At 40.8% G+C, this 19,822-nt stretch overlaps 1 protein-coding gene across 1 annotated transcript; it reads right to left on the reverse strand.

Annotated features, from left to right (window-relative positions):
- Positions 1–4,026: 4,026 nt before the first annotated feature.
- Positions 4,027–5,833, reverse strand: LOC105060257 (uncharacterized). Its single transcript, XM_010943881.4, has 2 exons — positions 5,114–5,833; positions 4,027–4,384 (listed from the first exon to the last, which is right to left on the reverse strand). Exons 1-2 carry the CDS (start codon positions 5,558–5,560, stop codon positions 4,352–4,354), a joined length of 480 nt encoding a protein of 159 aa, XP_010942183.2. The 5' UTR covers positions 5,561–5,833; the 3' UTR covers positions 4,027–4,351.
- Positions 5,834–19,822: the final 13,989 nt, after the last annotated feature.

Genomic DNA, 19,822 nt, shown 5'->3' on the forward strand with positions numbered 1-19,822 from the left:
TGCAGAGGAGGGCATCGGTTGTCCCTTGAATTGTCATGAGAGTCTTGTAGCTCTCCAGATGGTCAACTGGGTCAGTGGAGCCGTCGTAAGGTTCCACATGAGGCATCTTGAACCGACTAGGGATCGATTCATCGAGGATAAATCGGGAGAGAGATTGGGTGGTCCGGAAGTCGACGTCATTTGAAGACTTCTGACCATCCGTCTGGAGCTGGGCAAGCCGACGGTCGATTTCTTCGAACTTACGTTCGTAGTTGTCCAACCGTCGGTGTTGAAAAATCTCAGGAGTCGAACCTCCCGATGAATTTGAGAGTGAGGTGGACGGCGTCCACGGCCGCTTCTCCTTCCTCGCTCGCTCCAGTCGGGAAGGAGAGGGACATCGAGACCGACGGGTGTCGTGCTGTGGCCGCCTCCCCCTTCTCGATGGGAGTGATGAGACGACTGCTCTTGAGGAGGAGACAAAAGTTGATGCGAGCGTCGGTGGCTGCTTCTGGATGGCATAGGGTATGCTGTCGGTTGTTCTGCCAGCGGTTGCGCCAACTGGGTCGGTTGCTGTTGGAGGTTTTTGACCGCGTTCGTCAGAACGGTCATTTGCCGCACGATCATCGCGATCTGTGCCTCCGTGGTCACCATCGGATGCGGAGAGCTGGGTTCCGCTATGGAAGGTGAAGGAGGGACCTCTTCTCGGTGGAAAGAGCGCCTCGCCGATCCGGTAGCTCTCAACCGTTGAGCCCTGATTTTTGTCATCCCGAGAGATTTTTCAAGCTCTATGGAGCTCGCTGTCTTACCTCCGTCGAACCCCCTACCTGGCGCGCCAAAATCTGTTACGGCCAATCCCCTCGTCGCCTGATCATCGGGAATGGGCACCTGCAAAGAAAGTCCACACTGACCGGAGATGCCTTCGACGGGGACCCTCCGACGGTCAAGTCAAAGAGGAGACTAGGCAACAGTGGAAGGAACCAGGGGCTCAACTTGAAAAAGCTTAAGAGAGCTTGAGAAAGCTTGCCAAAACTTACCAAAACTGTTGCCTTACCCTCTTTTATAGTAGAATGCAGTATGTTCCCGCCATTAATGGTGCAGACAAATGAAGAGTTGTCAAATCGTCGGGGGCTGTCAAATCGGCATGGATTGTCAGGTTATCAGAATTAACCCTTGTCCTTGGCAGGACAATATCCTAGGGTGGTTGCACAGCATGTCTTTGACAGGACAACAGTCCATAGCGGTTGTACGGCGTTTGGATGGGCTGACCGACTATATGTTGGTATTCGGCTGCCGGAACGTCGGGTGATGACTCGAAAACACCGTCGGCTGATCTGGTGCTTTGTGAAAGTCGGACGTCGGCCGCCACCCCCGACAATGAGTCGGTGATATGAGTTCGGTCGGTCGGTTGGGAACAATATTGGTCTGTTCGGCCGGCATACCTTCAGCTGGATATCATCGGCAGTCATTATCGAAGTCGTCTGTCCATCCGGTGGGTAGAGTCGGATATCAGTCGGATCGATCTGAAGATAAGTCGACGTGCGGGGATCAGTCGGTATATCCTAACAACTTCTTTTAAAATTCTATTTTGCAGATAATTTGACTTTTCTATTATAGGTCTAATAAATTTGCTTCCTCCATGGTCATTGCTCGTTTCTAGAGAACCTCCGGACCCATTTGGCTAGAAGAGAGAAGTTTATCAATAGCAGGCCCTTCCCCTTCACCGCCAACCCACCTTCTTTCTTCTCTAGGCATGCTATATTCCAGTTTGCCAAACAAGAGATTTCATGCACCAAAGCCATGTCTTTCTGGAGAAAGACACGTTTAGGGGTGAGCAAAAACCATATCTGAATCAATCAAATCATAAAACCAAATAAGCCGTAAATTTGATTTGGTTTAAAATTTTATTCGGTTTGGTTTGGTTAATTTTTGACATATAAAAAACAGATTTGGATTGATTCATATTTGTCCGTAAATAAAACCGTTTTCAAATCAAATCGGATTGGCTTTAATAAAATAATGTCATTTTGATTAGAATATTTTTATGTTGGAGTATTAATGTATTAGAAAATAATTTTGAATTTATAGTATTATTTATCAATTTGATTTTGTATTGATTAGTCTTAAACGAAAAGTGACTTACTTACTAAATTGTTTATTTTTTTTGTAATGTGTTGGAGATCTTTATCTTAATCCTTAATGATGATATTTGTTTAAAAATTTTATTTTGTTGAGTGACAATATCTTATGTCAATTTAAATCATTTTATTTCATAAATTCTCTTGGTGGTGCTCTTATGTGAAAAGGAAATAAATCTTCATGAATCACAAAAAAAAAAGAAATAATATAAACTGGTAAATCAAACCAAACCAAACCATTTAAATCATGTTGGTTTGGTTTGGTTTCAATTTTTTATTGGTTTAGTTTGGTTTTTAAAAATGCCAAACCGTTTAGGACTGATTCGGCTTAAGTTTAAGCATGAAACCAGTCCAAATTGGACCATGCTCAACCCTAGGCATGTTCATACTTGTCTATCCTTGTAAATTAAATGAAAACACGGAGTACTACAGAAAGTATAAGGCGACCTCCAAATGATAGGTAATTACGTATTTAGTATGTTAACGTTTCTATCCGAAGTATTAATGGCATCCATTCCGATTTAGAGAGCTATCCAACTTTTGAGAGACAACCTTAGGTAATTAAGAGGAAGAGAAGTAGCTTTGCAATAAAGCCAAGTACCAAAATCTTCTGTCCTCGAGTTTTCCCAATCACTGCATGGACCTCTTCTGATAATTGATAGAGAAACACAGATGTCGTTCTTACTAGCTTTTGCAAAGACTAGCATGCCATCAGTATATTGAAGAATCTTGGTTCTACTATGCTCTAAGAGGATATCCAAACCAACAAAGATCTTGGCCAAAGTTGCTTCATTAAGAAGTCTACCCAAGAAATCCACTACAAGCATAAAGTGGAAAGGTGAAAAAGGGTCCCCTTGTCCAATTCCTTATCTGTATAGAATCCAGTCACCTACCTCCTCATTAATATAAGCAGCAAATTTTGCTGGATAGAAGGATATTTGCCTTTCCACTCAATCCATTTCCTAGGAATGACTTTATGTTCTAATAGCTTTAGTAGGTAATTCAAATTAAGTTTGTCAAAAGCTTTGGAGAAATCAAGTTAAAAACTATAATGAGGCAAGATCTCCTCTAAAAAAGAGAAGAAATTCATTGGCACATAATATATTGTCGAGAATAGATCCACCTTTAGTGACTACTACATGTAGTAGCATATTAGAGCTTTCATGAAAGGCTTGAGATGATTTGCGAAGACTCTGCTTATTTTCTTAATGCAACTGTAAAGTAGCTAGGCTTATTGAACAAAAATCTGAAGGTGTGCTTGCAGCCTCATTTTTTGGAATCAGAGTCAAAATAGCATAATTATCTAGACTGAACTCATAAAGCTGGTTGAAAGAGCTAGTAAATCATATTTGATCAAAACACATGAAAAAGCCATCTGATCCCGAGCTTTTATCTCCAATAAATTCAAAAATGGACTTTTTGATTTTCTCTATTGTGAAAGGATTATCAAGAGGGCTTAAATCAGGGTATGATGAAGAATAAAAGTTGCTCCAATTAAGGTCTAAAGAAACCTCTTCAGATGAATCAAGTATGCTCCCAAAGAAAACCGCGAAGAGTTTTTTTAATTTCCATAGGTCATCCCATCAACTTCTATATTGAATATCCAATTGTGTTTTTTTTCCTGGTGAAAGTTGGCATGGCAACCCTGTGGAAAAAATCTGTATTACCATCTCATTCTTTTAGCTGTTTTACTTTAGATCATTGTTTCCAATTAACCTCTTCATTCATGTATATCTAATTAAGTTCTTATTTAAATGCTCTTCTGCTCTCTATTCCAACAACCATTTTATAGAGAGTACTCTTCTTTTTGATCCAGGTCCCATATATTGGCCAACAGCTCAATTTTCTTTTTCCTAGTAAAGTTTCTGATTTCTGTGCTCCATCCTTTTAGCACTAGACATGCAGCTTCGAGTTTAAGCACCATATTTGCAGTTGCATTGTTAGAAGATACAATAAAATTCCAAGTCTGCGACACAACATCATTAGCAGCATATAGAGCAAATGTCTTTCAAATTTGAACAGGCCTTGGTCTCTATGAGGAGATGCTTGATCTGAATGCAGCTTGAGTTGCATGAGTGAAAAGCCATTCAACTGAGATTAAGAAACAACACAACTTTGCCATAATAAGATTATCTCTATGATTCTTTAAGGGCCTGTTTCGGTAATCGAGCAGGATTAGGCTGGATTTCCTGTTGGATACCTGCTGGATAGATGGATTAGGCAGGCCATTCGGATAGCTATATCAACCTAACACCACTCCAACCTGCATCCTGTGGGAGAAAAAAGATCTCCGTGGGAGAGAGAATAGCAAGAGAAAGAAAGAGAATAGAACTAGGCTTGCTTTTCAAATTATCGAAGTACTACTGAATTGTTATATTTGTTGGAGCATGCACTACATTTATCGAAATCAATAATTTAATATCATTGATATGGGTTTCGCATATAACTATTGGATGTCAGAGGTTAATAACTTAAATAACATTAGTTGTTGGGTTTTTACTGTTCCTTCAAATGTCATAAGATTCTTTTCTAATTAAATTGTCAAAACAATTGACAGTATCGTATAGAATTTTCCCAATCTTCACTACAGCTCTCCTACAACTCTGTAGCACCATCAACCCATGAATTTTGAAAATCCAATTAAATTCAAAAGCCAAAAAGATCTGGATATCTATTGAATAAAATATATAATATAAACAAGATAATACATGTTGACACTGTATAACTCATGATAAAATGAAATAAAAATATAACGGGCTAAGTCAACTCATTCCCAGTCAAAGACGAAACATTGTAAAAATCACATGTGGTGCATGATCTAAACATGTTTTTCCTTACCAACAATTCCAATTCCAAAATCCAAAACATAAAAATTAATAATAATAATAATAATAATAATAATAATAAAAGAGTAAAGAAAGAAAACCAAGGGCATCAAGTTTGTATTCCTTGTCTTGCTTAAGAACACAAAGCTATCATTCCATCCAACGATACTACACCTCAATTGGCGGCGGAGCTCGCCCGCCAAGAACCATCGACGCCTTGGTCGACGACGGTGGGGCGGCGTACAGGGCAGGGAATCCCCGGCGGGCAACCGCGTCTTCGGTTTCGTTGTCCATTCCATCATCAAAGTTGAGGGCGTAGCTTAGGGGGTCATATCCGAACCTGCTCCCCGGACGGCGGGTGTGGCGGCCAACCCGCCGGATGAAGGTCTTCCACCGCGGGCCGGCCAACTTCTCCGACCATTCTCTCAACTTCATCAACGCCTTCAATCCGGTCGTCCACCACCAGCGCCCCTTGGTGGGCCCTGGCTCCTCGGTCCGATCCTCCGCCGCCACCGCTATCCTCTCCCACGACTTTGAGCCGGACCAGGGAACCCAGAAGCAGCAGCGCCGGCGGTTGGCGAACGAGAGCTCGTCCATTGCCAAGCGGGTCTTGGAATCCATCGCCCCGATCTAAGAGAAAAACAATTAGATGGATATATAATGGATCGGACTGCCAATGAAATTAATGAAGATATTGGATCACATGTCCCTTTGAGAATCGATAGGAGAGAGGAGAGGAAGCGGCGTGGAGAAGAAAAAGAAAAGAACAACCCCGACACCAATCCTCCCAAGCTTTCTCTTCCTCCACGCCCCCACCGCCGCTCTCTCTCGACGGGGGGAAGGGAAGGAGGGGTGAGGAATACGGGGAAGGGAAACAGATGGACTCGACGGGCGGGGCAGCGATTTGTGGATGGATTTGCCAGCTGGCAACGGGCGGATGGTTGTGGTTGGGGTGTGGGTCCCGTGGGGAGACCAGATAATCCCGTAAAAGGGTCGCAATGGGGAAATGCGACGCACCTTTTTTTTTTTTTAATTTATTTCCTCCCTTTTTGGGCTTCTTATATCGTCTCTCTCCTCGACGCTGATAGCACGTGCGAATGTACATTCTCGTGTGAGTTTGCACGGTGGATTTGCATGTCAAAGGGCAGCACGGTGCTGATTCTATTGACGGGTACGATATTGTACAGCAGTCCACGAACGGAAGAAAAATGCTTCACCGCACCACTCCATTCCGATGCGGTGCTTGGGGAGACAATGCACAAGCCGGTTAGTCGCTTCCGTAGCTCTCTGTACAGCGTCGATCCCTCACTGCCGCTAACGGAATGGCGCGTGGAAGTAGCAGTCTGAAATCCATATTTTGTTCCTTGCTGGTTATCAAGGGAGAAATTGTTTCAGCTATAATCTTTCATGATATTTATTGAATTACTATGTTTGTATATATAAATTATCAAAAAAAATAATAAAAGAAAATTATAACTAAATTAGAATCATATGACGGCAATAGAAGAAGGTAATTATAGCCATGATAAGAAGATAATTCATTTTTTTTCAATCATAATTTCCAAGAATTGGGTGCCATATTTGGAAGGCAATCAAGCTTGTTTCCAAAATTATTATCCTTTTAAATTTTAAATGTGGATAGTAATACTGCCACATTTGCCTCGTATGACAACCTGCTTTAGGCGAATGAGGCATGGGCTATACATTGAGCTTGGATTTGAGAGTGAAAAATTGATGAGAGGATAAACCTTTAGTTAATATATCAACTACCGCTCTTCGAAGGGGATGGATCAAAATGCATTGATTATGAGCTACCCATTCACAAACAAAATAAAAATCAAGTTCAATATATTTAATATGGATATGAAAAATAAGATTGGCTATCAAATAAACTATACTTAGGTCATCACAACAAAAGTATAGGAGAGAGAAGAAATACATCCAACTCATACAATAACTGTTAAATCTATTTAAATTTGGATGTAGCATTAGCCAATTCTTTGTATGTGGACTCTGTGCTAGAGAAGGCCACATGTGCTACTTCTTTGAACTTCATAAAATAATATTGAGTCAAGAAATATAGTTATCTAGAGATCATTGATCATCTGAGTCTCCGACCTAATATGCATCCGAATAGGCATATAAGATAATCCTAGATAATTTATTGAGTTTGAGCTTATAATGAATAGAGTACTTTAAGTATTGTAGAATTTATTTATTAGTTCTCCAATGCTCAGTAATTTGCTATTAGCATATATAGTTGATAGCATAGACAAGGCCCAGTGAAACTAAGATATTGAAAGGCCCAATCATACTATGATAATTAGTTAGATCTAGATATAGATCACCAGCATGTAATTAGAGCTTGGACCCAAATGGTACCGAAATAATAGTAGGCTTGGGGGCATCCATTTGAGCCTTTTTAGGAAGATCAAAAATATACTTGGATTATAAAACAACTAAGCCATCTTATACGAAGTGAGAGCCTTAATACTTAAAAGTAATGGAGTGAGCCTAGATAATTTACAACAAACTTGCAAGTAAGAGAAAATAATAGGTCATTGAGCAAAGCATTTAGCCTATCTATGAGAATAATATCATCAATATATACAAGGAGAAGAAGAGCATACGTGCTCGTGCACTTGATAAAGGAGATATATCAATCCAAGATCTAGAAAAGCATGGTTCATGAAGATAAGAATTAAGGCATTGAAATCATAATCATGTAATTTGTTTAAGCTTATAAAGAGAGTGCCGAAGATGACAAACATAATGCGGATGGCACAGATCAAAAAACTTGAGGATTGTTCCACAAATACTTCTTTATCAAGATATTGACAGCTATTGATAGTTTGATATAGTGTGTAACCATCCCTTTTTCTAGTTAATTCAATTTTTTTAGCTATTAATAGCTAAACCAGCAAAAATAAGAATGGAATTTTCATTTAGTACTAACTGATCTTGTGGATTTTATGTGAGAAAATACAACGAATTGTTCCTGCTTTATAATAATGTGTGACATAGCAAAAATACATTCATCCGATGGTCGTATAAACTAAAATTCAAGCAATATTAATTTTTCAATAAATAAATAAAGTAGTTACTGAAAAAAATAAATAAGTGAAGTCACATGTCTTCTATGATCCATGTGGAGGGCATTGTATATAGGACATATAATGGATTAGGTACCCATCAAATATTAGTTTATTTAATAGATGTTTGTGTGGGGAGAGTTAGATTTTAGAATGAAAATGAGAATAAATGATTTTTATTGCAGTTGTGATCTAGATGGATCATCAAATTTGATATAGATCATTTTGATCAGTACGCATATCTAAGAAGATCATTAGACTCGATGTCGATCATTTTCATTACTTTGACGACTCGATGTGGATTACATTGGCCACTTCAAGGAAAGATAGATAGAATTTAGGAGCAAAATCCATCATATCAAGAAGCCGAATAAAGTGTCAAATTTTAGAAAATGATAACTTAGTATACATTGCTCAATTGAGATGATCTTTTTTTTTTTACAAAAAAATTGAGTGTCCTTTCAAGATCTAAAACTCTGAGATTGCCCATGAAAAGGTTGAATTAGGTCAAAATTTTATTATTTAAGTCTCAAAATAGGCTGATCAAACCAAAAAAATTTTTTGTGGAGAAGATTTTGATCGGAAGTTATCTTCTAATCTATAAAAAAATAGATGGAGCAATAGCAAGTAAAATTGATGTAAAAATAAAGATCAATCTCTTATTAAATTTTAATATTGTTAATGATTTTTTATCTATCTTTTTTTAGGGATCCAGTCCTATTTAAGTTAGGAAAAAGAGTCCAACTTAAATTTTTCAAAGATGGACTCGAAGAGGAATCCAATCTGAATTGTATAAGGAAGGATCTTACTATTATAAATAAGGGCTATGTATCTCAGTTTATATTATGAAGAATTAATCGATGAAAGAAATGGAGGATTTAAGTCCTATTTTCATAATTCTTTTATCTTCTTTTTTTTTTTAAGATTCGAGTTGTGTAGATTGAAGAAGATCTTTCTTCTCTCCAATCGGATCAAATTATTTTATTGGAGGGAGTCCCATTTCTATTCTGATTCAAAAGAAAAATGAAAATATCCTAATCTTGCAAAATCTAATCTCTACTTTCTCCTGGTACTCAAATCCTATTCTAATTTCAATTTCAACCCCGATTCCAATTGTAAAGCAAATGGACACTTATATCTATATTTATCCTTCTTCGACAAACACAGATGTATATTCAAATATTAAATGGATATTAAACTTTATATCTATATTCACTTTAAATGCATCAAATAAAAATCAAACATTGAAAGTATATTTAAACATAATCATACTTTAAAAAGCATTGCAAGTTTTACTTCATTACACTTTTTTTTGGTAAATTACTACATCATACCTTAAACATAAAAACTTAAAGATTCGGAACTCACCATGCATCCTACTTGCATTTGAGGTGCTTTAAGAATGGACGAATTGATGAATGAATAAATGAATAAACTTACCACTTAGATAAGCTAAGCAAGTATGACTACTGTTGCGGCCAACTCCTCATCGCCTGTCGTCGGTAACGAGCACCTGCAAGACTGCATCCACACAAATCAGATTGGTGTCCAACAGAGACCTTCCGATGCTTAAGTCAAAAAAGAAAGTTGGTGAACAGTAGTTTTTGAATGTAGAAAATAGCAGAATTCTGATCCCGAGATGGTTTATCAGTACTACTCAGTTACCTCCTTTTTATGGATGATTCTGGTATAACCATCGAGCACATGATCCCATTTTTTATGACGCTAAATTATCAGGCCATAAATATAAAATTAGTGAGACGTTAATTCTTCTTAATAGCCGTGACACATAGTTGATAACCGTTTGTGACGGTTATGGTATGTTGAGTAGATTAGCCGGCTATATGTTGGTATAACCGACTATATATCGGTAGAATCAATGTGCGACCATCGGCTAGTAGCTATGTTATGTCGCTGGTTTAAGTCGTTCACTGTCGATCGGTAGTAGTCAAATCATTAGTCGGTCAGCCGACATTAGTCGGTCAGCCAACAGTAAGTCGATGCGGTTCGCTCAGTCGGTCGATGAAGAGTCAGAACCGCATGTTCAGTCGATGCGCAGTCGGAGTCATGGTGACCAAAGTCGGAGATCGATCGGTTTACTCCAACAGTTGTCCCCCACTCTCAAGTTCAAGATGAACCGACGTGTATATTGTCACGTGGTTCGTCACATTGGATGAAGAAAGTTATTTCTATCACATCGAACCTCGATTTTGATGCTGCTTTCTTCGAGATATGGGTGATCGACTGCTTTATCATTTTGATGGGTACGATCGTCTTTAAACTATCGCACTGACCGATCGATTCGATATCAGTTGTCAGTATCAAATGTCATTTCGAAAAGTTGATTCGGCGTCGGACGATATGATTCTGACAAGTAGATTTGTGCCACGTGCTCAAATGTTATTGGGTCGGATCTGTTCACGCGGATTAGGATGACGTGGCTCGATTTGAGATAGGTGCGTCGAACCGTCTGATCAATGGTCGGTCCAGATATTGCCATGTATCATCATCTGATAAATTTTCGATTCGATCGCCTTCATCTTGGCCGTTGAGGGATCCTATATATATAGGGTCACTCTCAACCAAACTTTTACTTTTCATTTTGTCTTTCTTGGTGCTGAAACTCTGCTGGACGGTCACCCCAGCATCTGAGGTTGTTATTCTCATCTTTTTCAGATCAAGTTCCTATCTTTCCTTGAGTCCCTTTTCCTTTAGAATCTCCGCCTTCTTTAGAATCTTGTCTCTTATGGCTAGGACTTCTCCTTCTCAGGACAGTCGGTTGGAGAATCCGACTGAAGAATCCCAGTCGAGTCCGGAGGTAGAGGATTCTTCACTTTCAGAGCTGAATGTCGAGTGGCTCCGGGAACAATATTATATCCCAGAGCAGTTTTAGCTTTTCGCCCCCGGAGCCGATAGTTGGATGAATACCCCTCTTTCGGGCCAGGTGGCCTTCTATGTTGAAGATCTTTGGACGGATCTTCGATTTTTGATTTTAAAATTTATCTGAAATATTTTGGACTACTACGGACTTTGTCCAGCTCAGCTGGCACTGAACTCGATCCGACTGATAATTAGTTTTGTCTTGTTGTGTCGATTGCTATCGATTGAACCTCGTCTTTCTTTTTTTCGAGCTTTCTTCATCCTCTGATCTCATCTGAAGGCCCAAGGATGGTGGTTCTTCAATCCCCAAAAAGATCTTTCCTTTATTATCGATCTTCCATCATCCATTCATGGATGGAAGAACCAATTCTTCTTCGCTTCCTCTACCCTTCCTTGAAGTTTTTCTTCCCGTTGAGGCGATCCACGAACCAGTCCCAACGATAATAGTCGAGTAAAGGTTGGCGATCGGAAGGACTTCCATCAGCTGAAAGACATAACGGTCCCGGCACAGAAGGAGCTTGTGGCCGAACAGGCCCTTTTATGATGCCGACCTTAATTCGGTCGCCCATTTAGGTATAGTATAGTTGGTTGGTTATTTTGGACTTCACTTTTCTTTTACTTGTTGAGTTGTACTAACTTCTGTTATCATTGCAGCCATACAGTCGAGGGTGTGAGTGTCGAGCATCGACATTCATCAGTACACTGTCAGGAAGAAGGCAGCATCCGAGGCTGGACCTTCTCGACTATCGAAGAGGCATCAAACTTCGGTGCAAGTTCAAGCGGCACCAGCTCCAGTCATCGCTTCAACACCGATTGAGGAACCCGATGCTCCATCTGCATCGGTTCCTGAGTCGGTCCTAGCACTGTCAGCCCCGACAGTGCTCCCTGCTGTGTCGTCTGAAGAAAGGGCGGCAAGGAGAACTGCCGAAGCACCATCGATAGTTCCATCAACTGAGGAGGTTCGGGTCGAGGCAGGAGAACCCGAATAATCTGCGGCTGCACCAGTTGCTCCTTCAGCTGGGGTGCAGTCGAGTTCAAGCTTCCCCTCGCTTTCGAATATGGGGCTGCCGACAAAAGACCGAGGGAAAGCTCCAATGACTTCAACAGAAGATGCAGCGTCGGAGGGCCACACGGTTCACTTCGATCTTCAAGTACCTGGTGATGAATCGACCCTGGCCAATCTGACATTAGCCAAGCAACTGTGCCAAACCGTTCTTCTTCCAGTTGATTAAGAGCATCAGAAGAAACGAATGGTGGTCGAGATATTTTCGTCCTTTTACCCGATGATAATCGGGGTAAGTTTTTTTTTTTTTAACCCAACTTATCTTCTGTCTGTAGTTGATCTACGACATGTTCGACCTGAAAGCCGACTACACGAAGGTCGGTGATTTTCGTAGGTCATGGATGAATAAGGTGGCAGCCACCGATGCTTAGAAAGCGGCCACACTCGAACAACTTAAGTCGACGGCAAAGCAGGAAGCCAAGCTTCAGGAGGAGATTTTCTGACTAACTGACGATTTAACATCCTCAAAGGCCAAACTTAAGTTGGCTCACGAGGCTATTTCGGCTCTTGAGTCGCAGATCAAAAGCAAAAAGCACTCTATCCACCGGCTTCGATAGGAGCGAGACGGATGCATAGAAGAACTTGAAGCAGAACGTGGACGTCATCGGGCCAGCCTGAAAAGATTGACACTAGCCGAAGAAGAGTCGTCCTCTGCTCGAGCCGATGCTAATTTGGCGAAGGTGGAAGCAAAGTCGATAAAAGAGGCATTGAGTCGGGCAATCGAGGATTTTTGAAGTTTGGAAGAATTCAAGGAAGAGATTCTTGAAGGTGGCTTCGTCTCGTACTATGTCAGATATGAAGACGGTCGAGATGCGATCAAAAAATTATATCCGAACCTCGACTTGAGCAGCATCATCCCTCCAAGATTGAAAGATGGGGTTGCTGAAGAAGAAACCGTGCCGACTCAAGATGAAGCACCGACCATGCCTGAAGTTGTTCAACTCGCCAACACTACACCAGAGCAAAGGAATAAGAATGGTGATGAAGCTTAGTCGGTGTATTTTACTTTTCTTTTTGTGTAATCAGATACCTGTAATCGAACTTCGATCCAATTTTGTAACTTCCTTTTGATAATGAATGAAAGCATTTTCTTTTAAGTTTGGACTGTTTGTCTAGAATATTAAGTCTACAATGCCTGCAATGTAAAGCAGCCACCGAACATTAATCGATGATCCAATCATTCGATAGAACTTGTAGAATATTCGTTAGTCGCATAGTCTTTGTCGTACTTAATAGAAGTTAGGATAATGATGGTAAGTCGAATATCCTGTATCCGATGCTTGATCAGGTTTGTACGTCAGATCATTTGATAATCGGTGGCAAGCTGAATATCCTTCGACTGACCGTAGCCATATCGATATAATTTCAATCTGATCTTGATCATTTTGATATTTCATTCCATTTAGTTGGAACTAAGTCAGCATATTAGTCTTTTGACTGTAGTCAGCTTTTACAGTAGAAAACCGACATTCAAAATCGAGATATAATCGACACTACGGCTTTTGCAGTAAAAGCCTGTATATTTGATGTCGGTTTGAGATTGCAGTCGGTATGTCGGTTTTACAAGAGAATCGAAATACAGTCGCCACCGAAGCAGTTGATTCTCTGACTTTTACAGTGAAAGCTGAAATAAACTCCATGTCGAAGTATAGTCGATAGTTCGGCTTTTACAATGAAAGCCAACATATAGTCGATCGTTGATAGAAATTGATCAAGATTTGTGATTCTGAAATTTCTGTATTGTATTCCAAATAATGTATATATCAATAACTTTATGGGTGATACATCTTCAGATTGTTGGCATTCTATGTTCAGAAAATTGTCGACCCTTCAAGGGTTTCTAGCCGATATGCGCCAGTCTAAGAGTTTCGGATATTCTGTAAGGTCCTTCCCAATTCAGAGAGATTTTTTCTTGATCTAAAGGTTTTGAGATTTCTGCTTTTCTTAAAACTAAATTTTCTAATCGAAAGACCTTCGGCTTGACTCTTGCATTATAATACCGGACTATTCTTTGTCGATATGCAGCCATCCGAACTTGAGCTTGCTGTCGGAGTTCTGAAAGGAGATCTAAATCGGCCCTCCAATATTTGAAATTGCTTGACTCACTGTATTGTTCTATCCTTGTTGATGGCAGTCCGATCTCGAGCGGGATTATTGCTTCAGTTCCATAAGCCAAATTAAAAAGAGATTCTCCAGTCAGTATGTGGGGAGTTATTTGGTACGTTCATAAGATCGGATATAATTCTTCCACCCAGAGATCTTTGGCTTCATTCAGTTGGATCTTGAGCCTGTGTAAGATTGTTCGGTTGGTTACCTCCACCTCTCCATTTGACTGTGGATGGTCGACTGATGTGAGTTTGTATGTGATATGAAACTTCACACAGAACTCTCTGAAATTTTGATTGTCAAATTGTCGACCATTGTCGATGATGATGGTGTGCGGTAAGTCGAATCTGTAAATGATGGATTTCTGAATGAAGTCTTCTATTTTGTTTCCAGTGATTTGGGCCAGAGGTTCGGCTTCTATCCATTTGATGAAGTAGTCAATAGCAATCACTATAAATTTTCTCTGATCAGATGTCAGGAAAAAAGGATCAAGTATGTTGATTCTCCATTGTACGAAGGGTCATGGTGCTACAATCGATGTCAACTGACTAGCCGGTTGATATTGTATATTTGCATACTTTGACATAGTTCACACCTTCGGACAAGTTCAGCTGCATCTTTCTTCATAGTGGGCCAATAGTATCCTTGTCGCAGGACTTTATAAGCTAGAGATTTGCCCACCAAGTAATTTTTACAAATTCCTTCGTATACTTCTCTAAGTGCATAGTCGGCATCTGTAGGTCCCAAACACTTTAACAAGAAAAGTGAGAACGATTTTTTGTAGAGATGACCATTCATTATTACATATTGAGAGACCGTCCATCGGAGTCGTTTGGCTTCTGAAAGATCTGCAGAAAGAATTCCATTGGTCAAGTATTGGACGATCGGATCCATCTAACTTGGTTCGATAGTGAGCTGTAATACTTTCTCGACTTTGTCGATACGCGACTGTTTGAAGCATTCAACGAATGTCCGATCTAGCGAGTTGAAAGCGGTAGTAGCCAATCATGAAAGTATGTCGACCCGAGCATTTTTGATTGTGGAAATGTAAAAAATCTCGAAATATTTCAAGCTCGCTGTAATATCTTTCATCTTCTGAAGATACTTTATCATAGTGGTGTCTCGGGCTTCAAATTCATCCTTGACTTGTCCAGCAATCAGTTTGAGTCGGTGAAGTCCTTCAAACTGTCGATCTCAAGCTTTTTGGCTCTCTTCAAGCCGGCTAAGAGTGCTTCATATTCGGCTTGATTATTTGAGACTTTAAAATTGAACTGAATGGCGTATTCAGTGACTACTCCTTCAAAATTTATGAGTATAAGGCCGGCTCCACTACCTTGTGCATTAGATGCTCCATCGATGTGCAGCACCTAGATCGACCTTAAGTCGGGTTCGAGAGTCGTAACCTACTTTATTGTATTATCATCTATATTTTCTGGCTTATTGTCGGATATTGTACATTCTGCGATGAAATCGATCAGAACTTATGCCTTCATGGACGATCGTGAACGATATTGTATGTCAAACTCGTCAAGCTTCACTGTCCGCTTCACCATCTGACATGATGTATCAGGTCGATGTAAGATCGCCTTCACTGGCTGATCTGTCAAGACCACAATTGGATGTGCTTGAAAGTACGGAGAAGTCATTGTGCCGATATGATTGGAGCATAGATCATTTTCTTCGTTCTTGAGTATCGAACTTCAGCATTGTGAAGTACTTTACTCGTGTAGTAGATCAGTCGATGGATTCAATTTTCATCCTCCTAGACGAGCACCGAACTAACCGCTTCTGTTGAAGTCATCAAGTAGAAATACAATGTCTCTTCGACCTTCGATTTTGTAAGCAAAGATGGAGAAGCCAACTATTTTTTCAAGTCTTCGAAGGATTGTCGACTTTTATCTGACCATAAGAAGTCCTTTGTCTGCCATAAAGTTTTAAAAATTGGCAAGCATCTTTCGACCGACCTAGAAATGAATCGACTAAGTGCGGCAATCCTTCCGTTGAGTTGTTGTATCTCTTTCTTTGAGCTCGGATGCTTCATGTTGATGATGGCCTTTATCTTTTTGGGATTAGTCTTGATTCCTCATTGTGAAATAAGAAATCCAAAAAATTTTTCAGAGGTTACCTCAAATGTATACTTAGTCGGGTTTAACTTCATCTGATGTCGTCGAAGCGTGCCAAAGGCTTCCTCCAGGTCTCAAATATGATCTAAAGTTTAAGAACTCTTCACCAGTATGTCATCTACGTACACCTTCATATTTCATCCAATATGGACCTTGAAGATTTTATTGACGAGCCGTTGATAAGTAGTTTCGATATTTTTCAAATCGAAAGGTATTACTTTGTAGCAGTATATGCCTTTGTCGGTTACAAAAGCTGTGTGCTCCTCATCTTTTGGTGCCATCCAGATTTGATTATACCCGACGAAGGCTTCCATGAAACTCAGAAGTCGATGACCTGAAGTCGCATCAACCAGTTGATCAATCTTCGACAATGGAAAGTTATTCTTCGGACAAGCCTCATTTAAATCCATATAGTCGATGCAGATTCTCTACTTCTCATTGGCTTTTCTCACCATTACCACATTAGCGAGCCAATCAGGATATATAGCTTCTCTGATGAAGCCTGTTGCGAGGAACTTATCGACTTCTTTATCAATGACCTTTTATCTTTCAGGGACAAAAGATCGCTTCTTTGTCTCACTGGCTTAATGTTCGAGTTGATATTAAGTCGGTGAGTTATTACTTCTAAAAAAATCTCGGACATGTCGATGGCCAACCAAGCAAAAATATCGGTATTGGCTCTGAGTAATTTTATTAATTGTTGCTGCTCTGAGTCGAGTAGTTGTGATCCAATTTAGATCATTTTTTCGAGATATTCTTCTTTCAATAGGATAGAAACCAGTTATTCAGTTGGTTCACCATTTTCTTGATTTTCTCTTTGGTCTAATTTGTCGATAGGTAGAAAGTCTTCAGGCTTATTATTTTGGATGGAGATAAGGAAGCAGCGTTGAGTAAGTTGCTGATCTCCATGCATCTCTCTGACTTCATTTCTCATCGGAAATCAAACTAATAAATGGTATGTCGAAACCACTACTTTCAAAATGTTGAGTCCAGATCATTCGAGTATGACGTTATAAGCCGAAGGTACTCAAACTACCGTGAATGTTATGAAGACGGTGCTCTGTTGTGATTCGATTTCAGTGGTTAAGGAGAGAGAGATTTCTTCTTCCATTGTGACAGCATCTCCTGTGAAGCCGACTAATGACGTCGAGACTTTTCTGAGTCGGTCAGTCGGTAGTCGCATTCGAAAAAAATCGAATAAAACAGAACATCAATTGAACTTCCATTATCTACAAAGATTCTTTTTACATCATAATTTGTTATTGTTGCCGAGACAACAACAGCATTATCATGAAGAGTCTGAATTCTCCAAATATCCTCTTTCAAAAAAGTTATTACATTGTTGAGTCATCACCGTTTCGCCGACTCTTCTTCAGAAGTTGCCCCCCAGTCCAGTCATCCAGAGATCATGTTGATCACTCCTGCAGTCGGCTGATTATTTACAGCTTCTTTAGTCGGCTGAGGTCGTCGATCGGTAGGAGGTTGAGTTGGCGGGTCTCTCTGATATTTTTTGTGGTAGCCTCATCGAATCAGGACTTCTATCTCATTCCTGAGTTGGATGCATTGTTCGATATCGTGACTATGATCACGATGGAACCGACAATACTTCCTCCGATCGTGGTTCCTTGACGATGCTTTCATCGATGGAGGATGTCGTAGGTATTCTGCTCCTTCGATCTCCACGAGGATCTGCGCACGGGGAGCAGAAAAAGGAGTGTAAGAGTCATACCAGCCGTAATTCAACCTTGGACTTTATCGTCAGGACGAAGCTCGCTTATTGGATGACGACCAACTTGATTCGGCCGAATCTCCTCCCTTCTTCTATTTCTTCTTCTTCTGACCTTTGTCTTCTTTCTGGCATCAGTCAGAAGCTTCTTCGTCCGCGTGCATATACTTGTATTCATACTCCAGAAGTTCAGTATAAGTCCGGAAGAGAGTCTTGTCCAAAGAATATGTGAATTGAGATACCCTCAGATATTTTCTCATGGCCGATATGGCCATGTCTTCATTGAGGTCCTTAACCTCAAGCGTGGCCGCATTAAAACAAACCATAAATTCTCGAAGTGTCTTAGTCTTTCCCTTCTTGATCGAGAAGAGAGTATCAGAAGTTCGTGATGGCCTTCGACTGGTGCTGAAGTGAGCTATGAAAGAACATTCAAGCTGTCCGAAGAAGTATATACTTTTCGACTGAAGTCCGAAGTTCCAAGCTCGAGCAGCTTTTTGAAGAATCATCGAAAAGTCGAAACACAAGAGGGCGTCGGTCACCCCCTGAATCATCATGAGAGCTTTGTAGCTCTCAAGATAGTCGATTGGATCGGTGGAGCCGTCATATGACTCCACTTGCGGCATCTTGAACCGAGATGGGATCGGCTCGTCCAAGTTGTGCCGAGAGAGAGACTAGATGGTGTGAAAGTCTTAGTCATTGGAGGACTTCCGACCTTTCACCTGAAGCTGGACAAGTCGGCAGTTGATTTTCTGAAACTTGCATTCATAGTTGTCAAACCGCCGTTGCTGGAAAACTCCAGGGGTAGAATCCCCCGACGAGCTTGAAGGAGAAGCAGAAGGTGTCCACGGCTGTTTTCCTTTTCTAATGCAGCCGAGATGGGAAGGAGATGAACCTCGCAAGTGGTGGGTGGCACGACGAGAGTGTCGAGAATGCTGCTGTTTGTCTCGATGGGAGAGCCGAGACGGTCGCTCTGAAAAAGGAGAAGGTGATCGCCATGGATGACGACGGCTGTGTCTAGACGGCACCGACTGTGCCACCGATTGCTCCGCCGACAGTTGCTGCTGGATTTACTGTTGTTGGAGGCTTTTGACTGCCTTCGTGAGAACATTCATTTGCTGCACAAGCGCAGCAATCTGGACGTCTGTGGTGATCACAAGATGTGAGGAACTAGGCTCTGCTACTGGAGGAGGGGATGAACCTCTTCTCGATGGGAAGAGTGCCTCGCTGATCCAATTGCAGTGGAGTGTTGGGCTCTGGTCTTCGTCATGGTGTATATGATCTTTTTTCTTTCTTGGGCGCCAATCTATTGTGGCGAACTCTCTGTTGCCTATTGCCGGTAACGAGCACCTACAAGACAGCATCCACACAGACTGGATTAGTGTCCGACGGAGACCCTTCGATGTTTAAGTCAGAGAAAAAAATTGATGAACAGTAGTTTTTGAATGTAGAAAATAGCAGAGTTCTAGCCCCGAGATGGCTTACCAGTATTACTCACTTATCTCCTTTTTATGGATGATTCTGATGTAACCGTCGAGTACGTGATCCCGATTTTTATGGTGCTAAATTATCAGATCATAAATATGAAATTAGTGAGGCGTTAATTCTCTTTAATAATCGTGACACGTAGTTGATAACCGTTTGTGACGGTTATGGTATGTTGAGCAGATTAGCCGGCCATATATCGGTAGAACTGACTATATGTCGGTAGAAACTATGCGTGACCGTTAGCTAGTAGTTCTATTATGCCGACGGTCTAAGTCGTTTGCTGTCGATCGGTAGTAGTCAAATCATTAGTCGGTCAGCCGACAGTAAGTCGATGCAGTTCGTTCAGTCGGTCGATGAAGAATCGGAACCGCATGTTCAGTCGATACGCAGTTGGAGTCGTGGTGACCA

This window comes from Elaeis guineensis, chromosome 1 (assembly GCF_000442705.2).
Source record: "Elaeis guineensis isolate ETL-2024a chromosome 1, EG11, whole genome shotgun sequence".
Taxonomy (NCBI): Eukaryota; Viridiplantae; Streptophyta; class Magnoliopsida; order Arecales; family Arecaceae; genus Elaeis; species Elaeis guineensis.

Bases quoted from the DNA above. Each gene is read 5' to 3' on its own strand.
- LOC105060257 (XM_010943881.4), bottom strand. From the start codon at position 5,560: ATGGATTCCAAGACCCGCTTGGCAATGGACGAGCTCTCGTTCGCCAAC. The intron at 4,385-5,113 runs GTGTAGTATCGT...TTTCTCCCACAG, and splicing joins GAGCTCCGCCGCCAATTGAG to GATGCAGGTTGGAGTGGTGT.